The following is a 20,745-nucleotide window of genomic DNA, read 5'->3' as shown; positions in this document are numbered from 1 at the left end:
ACCCAGGTTATTCAAAAAATCTGGATCCTTTTTTGAGTGAAAGTGGGTCCCTCTCAAAAAAATTTATCTTGAAAAAACTTATGCCCCCCTATAATTCACTGGTATCTCCATGAATTTTCTTCCAGCATGCCCCAGGTCTTTCATTTCCTGCTTATATTTCTTCGTTGAGACTGAGCGGTGGGTCATGTTCTGGGTAGGAAAAGAAGGTATCTGTGAATCAAGTACAATTCATTTTTAAGGCCGGAATTACACTGTAAAATTTTTAGAAAAGTTCTTTTATAAAACTTGAAAAATGCAACCAAAAAGTATATTGGTTACATTTGCTCAAATGCAGCCGATGTGCTCATTGGTTCAATTTTTCAAGTTTTATGTAAGACTAAATTACACAACTATTTGTATAAAAGGACTTTTTCAAACTTTCATAGTGTAATCCAGCCTAAAAACATGTTCTATCCAAAGGTTCATTTACTTTCATTGTCTACTAGTAGGAAAAGCTTGCAAAGAAGCTCATTAGCACTGAGAATTTAATGTATGGAATTCTGCACATGTAATAAATCTAAAACAAATGTACAGTCAGGGTTGTTGATTTTTTTTATTATTATTGATTTATTTTATTTAGTATTCCATCATACCGCTGCAGGAAGACCAATGCACTTCCACCTTACACATGATACCATGCTTTTGAGAGATGATTGCAGAAGTACCTAAATATACTTGTAACATACTTTGTTACATCTGTTTTAACCAAATCTTCGGCTAACAAGTTTAAAATGTGGGCACTGTACCAATATGTACGTCCCGAAAAGCCAAGCTTTTCATACTGAGTCTTTCTGGAAGAAACCATATTTGCAATAACAAAACTTGATATGTTACATTATTTGAAGTTTTATTCTGTTGACTTCACTGAACTCCGGCTTATAGCCGGATGTGTCAATAGTATCAACATGGATGGTTTCACCACACCGTTTGATAACACAATTGATTCATTATGTATATCCATCACCATGCAATTTTTGATTTTCTAAGTCAACTTTACATCCTCTAACTTCATCATCGTATATCTTGGGTAACTATTTATTAGCTAAATTGGTACGACTATGGCATCTCTGATATTTGATATACATATTAATATATTTATTATAATATTATAAAAATATTTGAAAATATAATATTTTAATTAATTGATATTTTTAAAATAAAAATTTAAATCACTTTAGAGCTGCATAAATAATTTTATTCAATTACAATAGATAATTTTCCATATCTGAAAAAAAAAATGGATTTAAATCAACTGATATTACTGTATATACTTACTTATCACTACAACCCTGTATACAGTAGATCCCATTATAATGTTTCTCCCATTTAGAACATTTTTCCACTTGGTACAACTTATTTTCATGGTTCTAACAATAAGTAATTCTTATTAAGATGTCTCGTTTAAAGTGTTTTCCTATTTCATAAAAACGTTTTTTATGACGGTTTTTTGAAAAACGTTATAAGCAGGATCCACTTTAATTAACAGTTAAAGGCACACATTTATATATATATATACTATTAATCAATGTATAAATTCCCTTCTGATTGATTTTGCATTTCGTTAAAAATATCTTGGCATTTTCAATATCTTCTGATCACATTTAAAGCAAATTAGATTCTCTCTTCTCTCAGACACTTATCTTCTGATTCCCTATTCATACTTCGGTTTTTCTGGTGAAATGATTTTATTTTCTCTCCCTGATGGTTCACAACTCTGATTTGTCGCCATTTAACTGCCACATATTTTCACACCTGAATATGGGAGCTATGTGAGACTTGTGTTCAGTAGGTGGTGCCTTCTATCTAGCGCCACAACTAGATACTTAATCAAACGGGGCAAGCACACATGTTGGCAAACCCATGTAATTTAGAAGCAGTTATAAAGGGGGGATTTGGTGTCCCCTGTAGTCCAGTGACCGACACACTAGACCCACCTGTCCCTCTACCCTCCCAGTTGCGGCCCTGTATCTATCCTCCAAACTGGTAATGCATGCATTTGAAGTTTAATGTATACATATTTGTGTTGTAGGTCTGTGTGATTTTCATGGCAATCAGAGCTTTTTTCAAAGGAATAGCCAACTCAAAATTAGAAAACCTTAGAAAAATCATATTTTTAGCCGATTACCACTGCGCAATCACGGGTTCCAAAACCGGATTTTCACCGAAGGCAAAATCGTCCCCCCCCCCCTCCCCCCAAGAAAATGAGAAATTTAAAATATTTTTGTAGAAAATTTAAATATTGGAGGGAATAGTCTTTTTTATACTATGTTAATTTAAAATTATTTTTGAGCATTAGTGACCCACAATTTCTGTTGAAGAAATCCTTGTGCCCCTTCCCATTATTTTTGCGATGAGAAACACAGACTACCGCATAGCAGCTATGGATGACAAAACTGCAGCTATTCAAGATAGTTTTACATATTCTGGTTTTTTTTTGGAACGATCTCTGAAAATATTTTAGTTTGAACAGGCATTCCAAATCCTTTAAGATTTCCCCAAAACTGTGCATTCGCAATCTTGTAGGAACAAGGCAAATTTATGGCTCATACATGGGTCATTCCATTTCAAATCACCCGGCAAAATGCCAAAATGACACCCATAGTCTCAGATTTCAATGATTTTTTTTTATTTGTTGTATTTACCGTCCTTATTAACCGTGTGAAATATTATTTGCATATCTCTAAAACTTTTTGAGAAAAAAAAAATATTGAAATTTATCAAAAACTGATGCAGATGACTTTTCCGATGCTAAATTTTTAAGCTGCATTGTTTGAGAAAATAAATCATAACTTTTTCAATTTTCAATATATTCAAGTGAAATTTTCACTAAAGTGTTCACAAAAACGTACAGAATATGAATAAATATAATTCATACACTTACATTTGAAATTTACATGCTAAAAAATTATGTAAACTTTGTTGTAGAATTTTTCGTTAGAAAAAATACAATTTTTCAAACATATTTTTAGACCAGAGGCACAGCAGTTACCAAAACAACTTTTATTTCAAATTTCTCCTAAATATATGAAGTAAAATACTGAAGAGAAAAAATAATGGTTTTTTGACCGTTAATGTGCTTATTCTGGCTCGCAACACAAAATTCATCGAAATAAGACTGGATCGTTCCGATTTCAAATCATTCAACTAGATACTGAAATGCAATCTATCATCCCGTTATTATTTTTTATTTATTGCTTCTACCATGCTTGTTGACCATGCAAGGTTTCATGTACATATCTCAAAAACTTTTTGAGAAAAAAAATATTTTCTAACCTCACGAATGACGTCTCTTAGGCTAACCCCATTCAAGCAATATTATTTGTGAAAATATATCATAACTTTGCAGATTTTCAATATATTCAAATGAAATTTCCACTAAAATGCTCACAAAAAATGTAGATTGTGACTAGGAAAGAAAATTTAAACCTTTGCATTAAAAAATTAGATTGCAAAAAAATCGTTGAAATTTAATTTTTGATTCTTTTTATAATAAAAACACAATGGCTCACCTTTGCTTTTTCATTTACAAAAGCTCTCCTGCTTTTCGCACAGCATATTCAGTGACATTGAACTCTTCAGATTTTTTTCCTTGTTCCCCTTTCTTAAAGCAGGTCCCGGAGTTGAAATTTGCAGTTTTTCTCTTGTAGTGATAGTTAAATTAAGTCTTATTTCTAATTAACTTTATCAAAATAATCATATTTTCTTTCTGTTTAATATCTTCATTAAGTGTGCTTTGAGATTCATTTTCTGGTAATTCTTCAAAACTTTACAAACATTTGATTTTAAAGTGTTGCAAGCAGATTTAACTTTTCTTTTGGCATCGTTTGACTGGCACTGTGGAGCTACCCTATGAAGTTTAATTGGTGACTCTTCTATGTTCTGTAGAGATGAATTTATTTCTTCAAGTGCTTCTTGTTTAATAATTGACATTTTTCCAAGTTACTTCTCTACATTACTATCACTGTTCATCTCTTCACGGTATTCAGTTTCTTCACCTAATTTATTGTTGTTTATATTCACTGTCCCTACAGGCATGGCATATTTTTTGCCCTGGAATTGATTTTGTACAACCATTTATTTCATTTATACGTGAAAAATACAAGTTTACTATCCTTAAACCTTTTGTTATTTTTTTCTTATGACATTTTAAAGGATTAAAGCATGCTTTCGGATATATTTCATACTTTGAGAAAAAAGCTCTCTATGATGCTTAAACACACTGTAGATAAATGTTCAGAACATGCTCCACTCCTCAATATTGATGTCTGATGGGTCCAATGATGTAATGGGTAACAGATTTTACACTTTTGCATAATACTTTTTATGACAGTCAGATCCAGTTTTTTTTCCAACACTATAAATTTCGGTGTCTTTTCTGACATTTTACTTTGAATTCCAAAATGATGATATAAAATACTTAGCTCAAATGGAAATTGTGCTATGATAAGAAAAATTTGCTAACCCTGGAACAGGCTACTTTATGGAGCACATTTTCTGTCTTCAGCAAGATCATAATTGAGACTTGCATCATTTGATGGGGGGGGGGGGGGCAGTTTAGTTCTAACACTTTTGCTTTAGTTTTCCCAATGAAGCAGCAGCAGTTACTTTATCATCACCTGCTGGGATGATAAAGTCTTATAATTAAATAAGACACCAGCTGCCCTCTGAAGGACAAAGACCAGTGTGCCATAGTTTATATCTTCACAGAAGCTATTATTATTTTTTACAATCATCATCACAACAAGAAACATCACATCTTATACATCACCACCAGGCATTATATACATTAGGTTTTCAATTCTACTCTCTTCCATCTGCCTCAGCTACAACAATTAGGTTGTAGCTGATAATTATTTCATTATTTGTGATTTAATGCCTCATATTCTGGCTTTTTATCAGCCATTTTAAATTATTTCTTTAGAAAAATATAAATAGAGGCTTGTGTTAAATATTATAATGTAGATTTTTTTTCACACAAGTATAACCATTTCATATTTATCATATACATTAAATATATGTTTATTAAAATATATGCTGTAAAAATCAAAGTAATTAAAAAAAATTTAACACTGTTGTGGTAAAATAACTTTATAATTAAGCATCTTAAAAAACTTCAAAAATTAATATATATATATATATATATATATATATATATATATATATATATATATATATATATGATTAATATTATCTGGATTTATCAAATACAAAATAATTTTTTATGCAAAAATATATCAGATTGCAAAAGTTTGTCTTTGTTGCATCATAAGAAATATTTATAGATCAATTAAAAGTGAAATTAATTATTTGGAATTTGAACACTTCTAAGAATCTGAACATGAAGGTTTAATTTGAAAAATTATATTATTCACCCAAAACCTTTTTTTTTTCACCAACTCCCATTTGACACATTACATTAACATTTCTAATTATTTCATGAATTCATTTAATCCTAGAATTTTAAAATTTATTAATTGTTTTGAATTATTGCATTAACTACTCATGAAACTTAATTTAGTGAATACTGTAATAAATGTATAAGCGTACATGAAAAATAAAATATAAATTCCTTTTTACTAAGCATGAATCATTATATTAAGTCAAAATGTACAAATATAATTAATATAGTCATATAAGTACAATTGTGTTTTGTTACTCAAATGTATTAACTGTCAAAATAATGTTTACTTTTCTACAGTCTTCTTAATATATTAATAGGATTAAATTTGAAAAAAAATTGGAAATTCATGCTGTGCATCCAAAAAAACGTGTTTAAAAAATTGTGTTAAAAATAAAAAAAACAATAAAAAAATTAAATTTAAATGACTTTTTTCCTCTAAGGGTTACATTTTTTCTATTCATAATCTGAATTTTTTTGTGAGCATTTTAGTGGAAATTTCATTTGAATATATTGAAAATCTGCAAAGTTATGATATATTTTCACAAATAATATTGCTTGAATGGGGTTAGCCTGAGAGATGTCATTCGTGAGGTTAGAAAACATTTTTTTTTCTCAAAAAGTTTTTGAGATATGTACATGAAACTTTGCATGGTCAACAAGCATGGTAGAAGCAATAAATAAAAAATAATGATTGGAATCTGGGATAATGGGTTGCATTTCAGTATCTAGTTGAATGATTTGAAATCGGAATGATCCAGTCTTATTTCGATGAATTTTGTGTTGCGAGCCAGAATAAACATATTAATGGTCAAAAAACCATTATTTTTTTCCTCCAGTATTTTACTTCATATATTTAGGAGAAATTTAAAATAAAAGTTATTTTGGTAACTTCTGTGCCTCTGGTCTAAAAATACGTTTGAAAAATTGTATTTTTTCTAACGAAAAATTCTACAAAAACAAAGTTTACATAATTTTTTAGCATGTAAATTTCAAATGCATGTGTGTGAATTATTTTTATTCATATTCTGTATGTTTTTGTGAACACTTCAGTGAAAATTTCACTTGAATATATTGAAAATTGAAAAAGTTATGATTTATTTTCTCAAACAATGTCGCTTAAAAATTGAGCCTCGGAAAAGTCATCTACGTCAGTTTTTGATAAATTTCAACATTTTTTTTTTCTCAAAAAGTTTTAGAGATATGCAAATAATATTTCACACGGTTAATAAGGATGGTAAATACAACAAATTAAAAAAAAATCATTGAAATCTGAGACTATGGGTGTCATGGCTGGTTGATTTTACATGGAATGACCCAGATGCTGTCTTTGAATACCAGCAGATAACCGTGAATATCGTAATTTCCGGTATGTAACCGGAGGGGAGAAAATCAGCATGGAAATAGAAACTCGGAAATTTGAAAATTCTGTACACGGCCCCTTATTAAGGAAAGCAATTAAATATCTTGAACAACCCGCATGTATGTCAATACAGGACAGTATGCAAAGTAGTAAAACCACTTTCTCAAGGTCTGCGATCGTAATGGATTGTGAAAAGGGGAAAAAATTGGGGAGGTTTTTTCTCTATTTTTTTTTCTTAGAACTAGGAAAGAACACGTCCCAGAGGACGCGTGAACCAAATTTTTATGTGTCTTTTTTCCAAAATTTTGGGTATGTGATGCGATATAGCACATCAATGGCATCTCTGAAAAATATTCATTTTTCTTTTAAATAACAATTTTTTTTACTAATTCTGTTTATATTATGAAATACTAGCTATAATACCCGGTGCTGCCCAGGTTTTCTTCAATGGGGATTTTGAATCACTTGATATCTCCCTCTTTCTATGAGGGACATACAAACTGTGCCTCAGTTAACTAATATGGCTAATCCTGCACGGCTCATGAAAGAAACAAATCTAGATTAAGGAGAGAGGTATTTCGATTCTTTTCTCTCTCTCTCTCTCTCCCTCTCTCTCTCTCTCTCTCTCTCTCTCTCTCTCTCTCTCTCTCTCTCTCTCTCTCTCTCTCTCTCTCTCTCTCTCCCCCCCCCCCCCCCGAATTTCAAGTTATCCATCTGCCTGTTTCTGCTTCAAAAAATGCTTAGTTAAAGCTGTGAAATTTCTTTGATGTACTTTACGAGCCCATAATTAATTTTAAAACATCCTAAACTACATAAATTCATGTAGTTGAATATTAAAAGACAATACGGAGACATTAATTTTCATGCTTGAGAAGATATAAATAAAAAGTTGAAATCAATGTTATTGCCTGGATATCCAACTCAAAAGTAGGTCCGATTAATTACTTCATATTTAATTTTCTGGGCTTTGTATCTCTAAGCAAACACAGTATTTCCAAATACTTTTCATATAATTTTAAAATTTTTAAAATTATTGATGTTGCGGAAAATCCCACTAAATTTCCGCATTTCTACACTAAAATCTGCAATTTTAACACTGATTTCTATGGGGATCATCCTTTGTCTTACCCTCAGTGATGCTGATGATGATTCTGACATCTGTTCAAAAAGGCTCATTACTGGGAAGATTAAAAAAGTGGCAAACCGTTATATAGGCATAAGCTATTATATGTATACCAGCAGCATTAAAAAAGTGACAAACCATTTTATAAAGGCATATACACGTCTGAAACGCATTGCTAGGGAACTAGAGTAAACTTCCTGAAAGTGATTGTTGGGGGGCTCAGAAACCATTGTTGCTCGACAGTTTTTTCCCATTTGAGGCATATGCCCTGCTCTGATGAAGTTGTAAAATAGCCTATCTTTCTCAAGTCAGGTCTCATTTGGTATATATGCAAAATTTGGCAACGATAGATCTAAAATTGTAGATATGTATAAAGACACAGACAGAAAATCAATTTTATATGCATAGATAAATCAGTTTTCATTGCCTGAAACATTTAAAACAAAGTAATTTTTGGCGTAATCACCTCCCAATAACAACTTTTTGTTCGATGGGGTTATTATGAAAAGTTTATAAAGTTTGGTTATGAAGATTTTAGGAACGTTGAGATTAAAACCTTAGAAAACTTTATTTTAAAATTAGATAGATGCGGAAAGTTCAAAATACAAAAAATTAGACTAAAGTTGATTGATAAAGGGAAGCTATTTCTTACATAATCACGATCATTCTAAGAAGGTACAGAACTGTTTTTTTCTTCAATGTACATACACTTAAATTCTGTATCGCACATATTTCTCTGAAAGTTGTGCAAATTAAGCCTTGTTGGTTTCATCAATGGTTAATCAATAGTTATGAATGTACAAAGCCCTAAAGCAGAATATGCCGAAATTTGTTACGTAAGTCGCAGAACAATCTGGAAGAATTTTTTAAAAATGTCAAAGCATTATTATGGGAATTTTCACTGCAGAACACATTTCCTGTTAGCCTATTTGTTGCAGAACAATGCAAACATTCTGCTTTGGGGGATTTAAAGCCACATCATTCTTCTTTTGAACAGGGTTTAAGCTACGGTCCCATTTTTCGCAAAATGCGTAAGAAAATTTTAGAATGTGAAAGAAGTAGTAGCCGCTTCCGCAAAAATGCGTAAAGGAGGTACAAAACGAGTAGACATCAAATCATCAATCATTAGCATTGTAGCATTTTACTGAAGCTTTTCCCTCCATTTTTGTTTTTTGTTGAAGGAATTTTTTATCTAGCTTAAACTTTGCTTTGAAATGATACCAAACATGCAGAGATCGTGAAATAATATAATGGATTAAAAACATTCTTGAAGAAAGTTTTTCTTGAGTAAGATATGTAGGTGGCTGCTGCTATGAAGTGACTACACCACTCAATATTGAAGAGTTAATGGGCATGCGCGATATTTATTATTTAATGTAGACGGAAGGCATGATAGAACAGCAATGAAAATTCAGTTTCCCCATCCCCACTGATGTAACATTCTAGTCTCCTCTAACAAATTGCATCAGCTTGACTTGGAACAATAGAATTTGGGTGTTGCATGCACTTGGAAATTATCACAATGAGAATCAAATGATCTGTGCTTCTGGCTGTGGAAGTTTTGCCAAAAAATTGTCAATGCACTTGTGCTTTCTTGATTGTGTTAAAAGAACATATAACTCTATTTGTTTTTCCAATTACTATAAGTAGGTCAAGTTCAAATGATGAGGAGGACATTGTTATGTCAGTGTTCCCAATGGCCAAAGAAATCAAAAATTGAGAGAAAATCTAAAACTAAATAACTAACTGGAGAGAATGTTATGTTTATCAGTAGATAGTGCCTATATATGAAAACCGAATACTTTATCATTACTAGGGTTAGCAGTTTTTGATGGTTTACTGTCCCTGAAAAACTTTTCGTCAAAAACCTCAAATATTGCTTTTCAATATGAAAATTCCCATTGGAAATACACATGCTGATTGCATGTAATGTTTAAAGCGACTGTTATACAAAGAATAAATATTTAATATGATTGTAAAATAATTTTCTACTCTCTACAGAATTATTTTGGACAAAATATATATGGAGGTTTTTTTTCTTATAAAATACGCAATTTGAATAAAGCATAGCATAAACACTGAAGGGAAAACTATGGAATGATTTGACATTCTCTGATTCAAGATTATTCTGGACCTTCTAAAATTTCTTCAACTGCTTATATATGTGCTTTGATATAAACCATCTGCTGTACTCTTTTTACAGCAGATAAGTGTTTAAAAATTTTTTATTACACCATATATATAATGTGGATTTCTGTTATCAAATTATTTATTTCGATAATCACTGATAATTAAAACGATGCACTTATGGTGCATAACATAGTATTTTGATCACTAGATATATATTTCAAAGTTGTAGGACTAAAATGCCATTTAATTTGGCAATGCTAGCTTGTTCATGATGCTTAAGAAACTGTTACTTATGCTTAGTCAAACTTAGTTTATTCTTACTTTTGCACTATGATATGGTATATTTAATATCATTTATAATGCAATGGTTTTCTTCCAATTGAAGCTGTATTTAGATTTGTGAAACAAATGATTTTGGTGTGTCAAGTCCTGAAGATTTTGAGCTGATTTCCTGTCAGCTCTACTTTGGTTGAAAATACTCTTTAAAACTCTGTGAATTTACACACCCTAAGCTCTTAGAAATTTTTAGGTGAAAATAAATTAGTTTAATTAGTGTATTAACAGATTCTGTGTGAGAATTTTTACATGTAATAAAATTTTGGGCAGATCAGAAAATTTAAAATATCAAAATAGATTCTCAGTAATTATAATTCTGAATATAAACCCTTTAATCTACATAAAAGTAAGTGTAGTTTTTATTTAACATATCTATCAGGTTTAAAAAAAACTGTTTGACAAAATTGACAATAAGTTTTTTACTGTTTTAATACTGATTTATAGTTTCTGAAGTCTAAAACCTAACTCTGTGATGTCCCTATCATACATATTTTGAATAAGCAGCTCTATTCCGCTTAGCAAATTGAACACAGGTAATCAGTAGCTTAGATAAAATTAACCACAAAATTACATTTTATATTTATATACTCTTATGTTGAAAAATTTAAAATTGCAAATTATAATTAATATTTTGTTTTAATTATTATAATGAATTAATATTTAAAAATAAAACATTGTAATATACAAAAAAGTAAGTTTTTCAATCATGTTATTATATGCCTGTTATGTTCAAAACACTATCAAAAAGCATTCATTTAAGTTTTTGATAATTTTTGAAGGTTTAAACCAGTTTTTGATCTTTCTCATGTCGTTTTTTGATGTCAAAACCCAACCCTGATCATTACTCATTTATCAATTTTAACTACCACAGGATACGCTGATTTAAAGCAGCTTGATTTTTTTTGTTAAATCATTAATTTAAAACACAAAGCTTAAGTCACTTGATTTTTTTTTTTGAATCATTGAATCACAAATTTCATTTTTTCTTTATTTAACTTCAATGACAATGAGCTAAAAATAACCTAGTATGGATGTTATAGGAATGTGGTAAACTTTCTAGATTAGAGAAGATAGGATAAATTTTGACTTGAACCTAATTCCTAGACATAGTGCAGAAAGATAGCCATTCTATCATTTTTAAAATTCATGCATGGGAAAAAAAATGCCGAAAAATATAGGGAGCTAAACCTAGATATGACTGCGCAAAGGGTATTTGCAATGTATGACAATAGGGTTCCCCTGATGAAGAAAAATTTTCTGTATAAAGCCTTGAATTTTCTATGCCCTAACTGCAGAGTTTAATACTGTTGGACCTGAAATTTTAATGCAAAAAGCAGAATTTGCTGATTTTTTACTAAAACTTATTAAATCTGGGAAAGAACAAAAATACGTAAATTATTAAGCAGGAAATCATGCAAGTCTGAAACACATCATACTAAATGCATCCATTCATTTGGTTGCACGTAGAGTGAATCGAGAACGGCACCATATATTTGATACTGAGCTGCCACCACATACTTTAAAGTGTGGGGAGGAGTGCCCTCATGAATAAAAGCACACTACAAGAAAAATGTTAATCAGTGAAGGTAATTCAGGCTCAACATCATTTCATGTTACCTAAACACAGATTTTGGATGTTCATATTCTTGCTTGTGGTTCGTTTGCTAGCTTATTCATCAATGCTGAATGAAATTTGAGAGATTAGGGGGGAAAAAGCTGGTGATATGGAAATATGTGTTTTTAATGATTAACAAGATTTGTTTTAATTAATTTAAGTACACACGGTCAGTTAATTTTAATAAAAAAAAATCAGATTTGAATTTTTAAAAACACTGATTTTTTAAATCATGATTTTTCGTACCCTGTTCATGAGGGCCCTCCCCATTAAAGCAAATGAGTATTGGCGTTTCAGTATCACACATACGGTGCAGACATCGCAATTCAATCGATACACAACCAAAGGGCCATTCAGTATCAACTACATAAAGCAAATTCTATTGACAAGATTGTTTCTTGCACAGTTAATGGGTGTGTTTCCGACGTGCATGATATTGCTTACTAGTTTACACATTTTTATTCTTTCACAGTGGAAACTGTGAAATTCTTTAACTTCTCATTTTTTGGTAAAAAAACTAGCAGACTCAAAAATTTTAATATGAAAAGTAAAGTTTAAAGCCGAATGATATTTATGCTGGTACAACATCTATTATTATTTTGAATCAGCAGTTAGGGCATAGAATTCAAGGCTTCATTGTTTTGTATAAACAAAAAAATATTTTCTGTGTTTTTTAATCAGGGGAAACTTAATGCCCCATTGTAAGGCATTGAAAATACTTAGTGCAATTAAATCTAAGTTTAGCTCCCAAAATTTTCCTGCAATTTTTTTCATGCACAAAATCTAGAAAAATAGAGCAGTTTTTTTCTTCACTGTAGGTAGGGACTAAGTTTGTCTATATTTACCCCAAGAGATCTTCTGCAGTTCTTTTAAACAAGAAATATGCCACACATCAGTAACATGCATACCAGGTTATTTTTTGCTTCAATATCATTGAAGTTATGTAAAGAAAAAACAAAATTTTAACTAATGGTACACATTTGGATTTTTGACCAGCACACTGTTACACTGTGATGAATATACCATTTGTAGACCAAGCAAGTCTTATCTTAAATTTACTTTATTTCAATTTTTGCATTTGCTAACATAATCTGCAGTATCGATTATGTGTAATAAAGTATCAATTCTTTTCTTGATTCATCTGAAAGTGTTTAATTTTAACCAATTATAAATGGCAGAGAATCTATGCATAAAATTTTGAACTTTTTCATTTTATAGAAAACAAATCCGTAGCAATATGTTTATTTTTCACTGCCACTGCCCTCTCAAAGCTCGTTTATTTTATATAAATATATAAATTATGAAATGTGTCAGTGACTTTAGGCCCAACCTGTATAACCTAATCGGATGTTCGAATATTGACACGTTAGAAAGTGGTGACACTGAACAGAAATTTAAAATCAATAAACTCATGTCCTATGCATTCTGGATCCCTATAAACTGGACTCTGATGGGTCCCAGTCCAGGATTCTTCATGGTCCTTTCTAATTATAAGCTTATAAGTTCATGTGAGAAAGCCAAACCAGTACGATTTGTGACAAGCTCCCAGGCCAGGGCTCTGTTAGCTCCGTGCCCCCCAACCATATGGGCAGAGCCATATTGATAACTTCATGGGGCCTCGCTGACTTGACTTGAATGGTTAATGTCCTCTATACCTGCTGGGGGCTTTAGGACAATTTATAAATCACAAGTATTTTAAAACAAAGAACAATCCAAAGAACTTAAATAAATCAAAAACAAAAAACCACAGACTTATGCAAAGAAAAGGAAGAATAACAACAATAGATATTATAAAAACCATGAAAATAGAAAAATATGCTAGAAAATCTAATTGAACATGAATTGTTCATCTACAATATAATAATAATTATACAGGGATTGCTTTTTTTCTTTTTTCATCTCCTGTCCCTCGAACATTTTTCAAATTTTACAATATCTTCCATCTCGGAACAGAAATGGGTTTTTTTTTCAATAACATTATTTCTTGGATAAATGCACTCTTTCATAATTTTATCTTTGTTATATAATTTTATGAAATCCTGTTTTATTTCTCAGATGTTTCTTGTGGACTTCATTTTGAGAATCATTTGCGGAAAAGTGAAAAATATTATAGTATTCCATCCCCTGGACCTTCTCCTGTGAAGTAAGTCTGATCATTATCTTTCTTGCTTTCTGTTAAATGTTTTTTATGTATAATAGAACCTTCATTTGACCAGGTGCTCTGTGCCAAAAAAATTGGTCCAGTCTGGTGACTGTAAATGCATTGAAATCGAATGCTGGGTGGGGGATAAGTACAGTGAAATCAAGAGGCCACACCAAATAATATATACAGCATAGTTTCCCAGTTTTTTTTTATCTCCCCCTTCTCGAAAAAGTTTTTTCAACCCCCCCTCCCAACTCAAGCCAACCCATTGAAGACAAAGCTTCTACTGTCTCATCTCTTCTCTCCCCCTTAGGGAAACGCTGATATAAATTAATTATGAATTGCCAGAGATGCCACTGCATAGCTGCCAAGTCTCCCGAATTTTAGCTTCATCTCTAGACCTCCCAAAAAGTTCTTAAACCTCCCAAAAAGTTCTTAAATCTCCCAAATTTTTCCAAAAAATCCCTAATTGGCCATAAATATATCCTACTTCATTTAATCCCTGCTTCTGAAAACAATCCCTAAGGAATTTCTTGTGGGGCAAAACATCTTTTGCCTCTGTTTTTTTCCCCCTTTCGAAATGACGTCACACGTCGTAAATGGGGGGAATAGTGGGAAATTCTGTTTTTAATGAAGTTTTACAAATCCTCTGATGGTAACAAGAAAAGTTGTTTGTCTTATCGTGCAGGGAAATAACTTAGTAGCCAATAGTCCTGGATAATAATTGAAGATTACAGTGATGTGCATGTGGTCAAAACTTCCTTCTTTGTTGAAGTTACGTACATGCAATAACAAAACATGAATACTGATAAGCAAAAAAATATTTAATCAATTTTAAAGATATTTATTCCCCGATGAATTTCCTTTCATCAAACGTTCCAGGAAAAGGCAGACTTTTATTTTTGTACAAGTTGTGTTACGGACATAAACATTGGGCATGGTGGAAAGACTGACATCACCCATGAGAAATCAAAAAAACATCAAGCAAGTATCACACAAAAGTCACATGTTCTTCAAAAATTGACACTTTTTTTCCTTCATCTTCCAATGATTTTGGGGGCATTCGCGCAAAATGTTTGTTCACTTCATTTTAAATTGAACACAATATATATATTTTTTTAGATCACCATTGAAGTTTCGGCCTCCAATTTCACTTGTTTTTTTTAGTAGGTAATTTATTCCCTGCATTTCAACTTTTATGTGTGGAAAATCCCTATTTCATTTGGAAAAATCCCTTTTGTATTTATTAGAGAGTGGTTTTAGTATAAAATACTGGTTCGTGTGAAAATCTCCCTAATTTTCATTTTCCAAAGTTGTCAGTTATGCCACTGTACTTTAATTTACCTGGGTCTTCAAAAAAATCTGTGTCCCTCTCGAAAAAAGTTGTCTTTAAAAAAAGTATGCCCCTTCCCCATAATTCACTGGTATCTCTATGAACTTTTTTTTCCATCATGACCCAGGTCTTTCATCACCTGCGTTAAGACAGAGCAGCGGGCTATGTTCTGGGTAGGAGAAAGAGGTATCTCTGTGAATCAAGTAATTCATTTCTAAAAACATGTTCTATTCAAAGGTTCATTTACTTTCATTGTCTACTAGTAGAAAAAGCTTGCAAAGAAGCCCATTAATGAGAATTTAACATACAAAATGTAGCACACATAACAAATCTAAAGTAAATATACAGTTGATCCTGCTTATAACGTTCCCATTTACAACATTTTTCCACTTAGTACAACTGATTTTCATTGTTCCAACTTTAAGTAACTCTTATTAAGATTTCCCGTTTGAAGTGTTTTCCAGCTTGTTTTTTATGACAGTTTTTTGAAAAGCGTTGTAAGCCGGATCCACTGTAATTAAAAGTTAGAGGTTTTACATATTTATATAGGCCTATTTACTAATAAATCAATCTATAAATTCCCTTTTTGATTGATTTTTCATTTCTTTAAAAAAAATCTTAGCTCTTTCAATAATATCTTCTCATTTAAATTTAAAACACAAATGAGATTTTCTCTCTCTCAGACACTCATTTTCCGATTCTCTCTATTCATACAAGCACAGATTTCATACCAATCCTTGTAAAACAATTTCCTGGTAGAATGATTTTATTTCCCCTCCCTGTTGGTCCACCACTCTGATCTGTCGCCATTTAACTGTCACTTATTTTCACACCTATGGGAGCTATGTCAAATATGTGTTGGTGAAACTCAAGTGTTTGTGTGTGCCCAGCATTCAGCTTGTTTTGTGTTCAGTAGGTGGTGCCATCTATCTAGGACTGCAACTAGATATTTTGTCAAATGGGGCAGGCACACATTTTGGCACCTAGTGTAATGTAGAAGAAGCAGTTATAAAGAGTGAATTTTTGACACCCCCATCTAGCCTAGAGGCAGGGGACTAGACCCGCCTGTTCCCCCCCCCCCCCATAGTTGCGACCCTGAATCTATCCTCCAAATTGGCTTTTCATGGATTTGAAATTTAATGTATGTGTGTAGGTCTGTGTGGTTTTCATGGCAACCAGAGCTCAGAGCTTTTTTCAAAGGAATAGCCAACTCAAAATTGGAAAACCTTAAAAAATCGTATTTTTAGCCGATTACTATGCAATCGCGGGTTTCGTACCCGGATTTTCTCCAAAGGCAAAATCGGGGGGGGGGTATAAAGCCCCCCCCCCCAGCCCCAAGGAAATGAAATTAAAAATATTTTTGTAGAAAATGAAAATATTGAAGAAAATGATTAAGAAAATAGTCTTTCATGCTACGTTAATTTGAAATTCTTTTTGAGCATTAATGATCAACAATTTTTTGTGGAAGAAATGCTTCTGTCCTTCCTAAAGCCACCTTTTTTTTTAAGAAATCTCTAAAAATGTTGCCCATTTTGAACAGCGTTCCAAACCCTTTATGATTTTTCAAAAATGCGCATTCGCAATCTTGTAAGAACCAACGCAAATGTACGCCATATAGACCGCTGTCTTTGAATGTCGGCAGATAGCTGCGAAAGTACCGTAATTTCTGATATGTAACTGGAGAGGGAAAATCCCTAGGGGAGTAGAAACTCCGAACTTTCTCAGACACTTATCTTCTCATTCCCTATTCATACTTTGGTTATCCTGGCAAAATGATTTTATTTTCCTTCTCTGATGGTCCACCATTCTGATTTGTCGCCATTTAACTGTCACATATTTTAACACCTGAATATGGAAGCTATGTCAGATTTGTGTTGGAGAAACTTAACAGTGTGCTTATGTGTGTGTGCCCAGCATTTGGCATGCTTTGTGTTCAGTAGGTGGTGCCTTCTATCTAGCGCCACGACTAGATACTTTCACAAACGGGGCAAGTACGTATTTTGGCACACCCATGTAATGTAGAAGCAGTTATAAAGGGTAAATTTGGTGCCCCCTATAGTCCAGAGCGCAGGACACTAGGCTCGCCTACCTCTCCCAGTTGCGGCCCTGCATCTATTCTCATTGAACTGGTGATGCGTGCATTTGAAGTTCAATGTATGCATATTTGTATTGTAGGTCTGTGTGATTGCCGTGGCAACCAGAAGTTTTTTTCAAAGTAATAACCAACCCAAAATTTGAAATCTTTAGAAAATCACATTTTTAGCCAATTACCATTGCGCAATCACAAGTTCCAAACACGGATTTTCACCAAAAGCAAAATTTTGGGGAGGTTATAAGGGGTCTCTTCCTTCCCCCCCCCCCCCCCACCACCACCAGATCAAAAGTTAAAAATATTTTTGTAGAGAATTAAAATATTGGAGTAAAATAATTTATTTTATACTATCTGTGAAGAATTCGATTCTGATGCCCCTCCAAAAGCCGATTCTGCATACACACCCATGCTTTTCGCGATGCGAAACTGTGACTACCGCATAGCAGCTAGATGACAAAACTGGATATTTTACTCGAGTTTTTACACATTCGGTTTTTTCCCATAATATCGGGAAGGTTTTACAATTTGAACGGGCATTCCAATCCTTTTTTTGCAATATTGTAAGAACAAGACAAATTTATGTGTAACGTTACCAAATTAGGCCCCGTGGAAATCATCTTTATTCTAGTCATTGTTTTACCTTTGTCTCCGGGATCGACCGGTAGGATCGTGTGTCTGCCGATCGGCCGCCAATTTGTTATGTTTGGTTGCCAGATTCAATATTATAATGTTTACAATATTTCCTTTTCTCATGAAATTATGTAAATCAGATACAAGTTAATACCGCACCTTCAATGTTGTGATTGGTTCTTCAGTAGGCATTGTGGGAATGCTGCTATATAAAAGCCAGCTAGAGATGTGCTGAGTCTCGACTTCCTTGCTTACGACTTACGACCGACTCAACGATTTAATCGGTAAGGCGTGAGCTAGATCGTGTCATACAGTTACAATAGTAGAAGTGTGCCTTGGCACTTATCCCGTCTCATCGCACGTAAGGTTTCAACGTCGTCGTGATCCAGTGATCGGTTAGTGGCCAGACCGGCCACCCGTGGACCTTCATCTCCAGTTCCATGTGCAGTGGCTGAGCTTTCATCTCAACGTGTGTGTTTACGTTAGAAAAACCTAACTGTGATAATTGTGATAAAACGTTGATCACAGTTAGGTTTTTCTCTCATTGTCACAATGAAACAGAAATATGAATCGATCTCACCGCTGTGTCCAGGTTTTCACGTGTTATCACATTGTCCGGCAGATACTCCCAGGTGTCTGCCACACAGCCAAAGATTCGTCGGCACCAGCTTCAGACGATTTTGGTGTAAACACACACGTTGAGATGAAAGCTCAGCCACTGCACATGGAACTGGAGATGAAGGTCCACGGGTGGCCGGTCTGGCCACTAACCGATCACTGGATCACGACGACGTTGAAACCTTACGTGCGATGAGACGGGATAAGTGCCAAGGCACACTTCTACTATTGTAACTGTATGACACGATCTAGCTCACACCATGACAGGGCGTGACGCCTTACCGATTAAATCGTTGAGTCGGTCGTAAGTCGTAAGCAAGGAAGTCGAGACTCAGCACATCTCTAGCTGGCTTTTATATAGCAGCATTAACACAATGCCTCACTGAAGAACCAATCACAACATTGAAGGTGCGGTATTAGCTTGTATCTGATTTAAATAATGTCATGAGAAAAGGAAATATTGTAAACATTATAATATTGAATCTGGCAACCAAACATAACAAATTGGAGGCCGATCGGCGGACACACGATCCTACCGGTCGATCCCGGAGACAAAGGTAAAACAATGACTAGAATAACGACTATTTCCACGGGGCCCAATTTGGTAACGTTACATGCTGTAGAGACGCGGTCTTTGAATGCCGGCCGATAGCCGCGAAAGTACCGCAATTTCCGGTATATAACCAGAAGGGAGAAAATCTGCAGGGTAATAAAAATCTGAAATTTGAAACTTCTGTACACTGCCCCTCATTCAGGGAAGCAACTAGATATCCATCATCTTAAGCCGGGTTTTCCTGGGAATAAGTTTTTTGCATTGCGTGAACTGATTTTGCGCCAGCCGAAACGTGTTACGTAATTATGCTACGCGTTTGTGTTTTCCCTAGCGTGCCGCAGCAATCAGATCAGGGCGGCTATATTATAGTACATGGCCTTGGCATCAGCTACTCTGTCGTCTGCATGCTCCAGTTTGAAGGGAAGTTAAAGAAAACACGAGAGAGAGAGTGAAGAGAACATTGGCAAAACGCATGGCGCACGAAGCATTTGACTCCTCCAGAAGCAGTGGGCCAATCACGCCCGACGTAAAGCGCTGTCATGAGGCGTATTACGCTCTGTAGGAAAACGGTCATGCTGCTTTTCATATCGGTGAGTGGACAGTGTGTCACGCTAGGTGAATTACGTTGCGCGTAACACAGGAAACCTTCTCCTAGGAAAACCCGGCTTTATTCTTCAACAACCCGCATGTATACCAATACAGTATAGTGTACAAAGTAGTGAAGCCAGTTTTTCAAGGTCGTGCAATCGTGATAAACGGTAAAAAGAAGAAAAAAGAAAAGGAAAAAGTTGGGGAGGTTTTTCTCTCTACTTTTTTCTTCTCAGAACTAGGAAAGAACGCGTCCCGGAGGACGTGTGAACAAAATTTTGATGTGTCCTTTTCCGAAATTCCGGGTATTTATCTATAACGTGTCAATGGCATCTCTGATTACAGCATCGTGACTGCAGTATGATGGGTTGCCGTAACTAACTTGGACATAATTATCACAAAAAATACTCCAACTTAACGATGATCCTGAATCATCTTTTGTTATCATACTTGGGCCATGAATCACCGGCCACTTCATGAACTGGCAGACTGATGTCAGAATTTCGTACATTGGCTGGGGCAATATTTAGCAAAATTAGCCAATTCGCAAAGTAGCAGGCCCCATCACACAAACCAATCTCAGGCTATGGCCCCTACATAATTATATAAATATGCAAAATTTGGCGACAATCCCAGAGCCATTTCGTGCCGTATCAGGCCCAGGGCAGACTTTTTCTTATGACTCCCCTGGAAGGGGTTATTATTATGCAAAATTAAGTGTAAATTTTTTTGGAGGCCATTTTGTTCGGGGCAGTGCCCACCTGCCTCAGCATACCTATGGGCC

General features: G+C 33.7%; 1 protein-coding gene across 1 annotated transcript in view; it reads left to right on the top strand.

Annotated features, from left to right (window-relative positions):
• Positions 1-20,745, top strand: part of nsl1 (non-specific lethal 1) — a 95,406-nt gene that overhangs the window by 42,325 nt on the left and 32,336 nt on the right. The window contains exon 3 of the mRNA XM_089236557.1: positions 14,060-14,147. Coding sequence (XP_089092683.1) covers positions 14,060-14,147 — 88 coding nt within the window. The remainder of the gene's footprint in view (positions 1-14,059; positions 14,148-20,745) is intronic.

Source organism: Pholcus phalangioides, unplaced genomic scaffold, assembly GCF_987345545.1.
Source record: "Pholcus phalangioides strain wild (caught in Gottingen) unplaced genomic scaffold, Ppha-v1.0 ptg000009l_1, whole genome shotgun sequence".
NCBI lineage: Eukaryota > Metazoa > Arthropoda > Arachnida > Araneae > Pholcidae > Pholcus > Pholcus phalangioides.
This window is presented reverse-complemented; position numbering and strand designations above follow the sequence as displayed.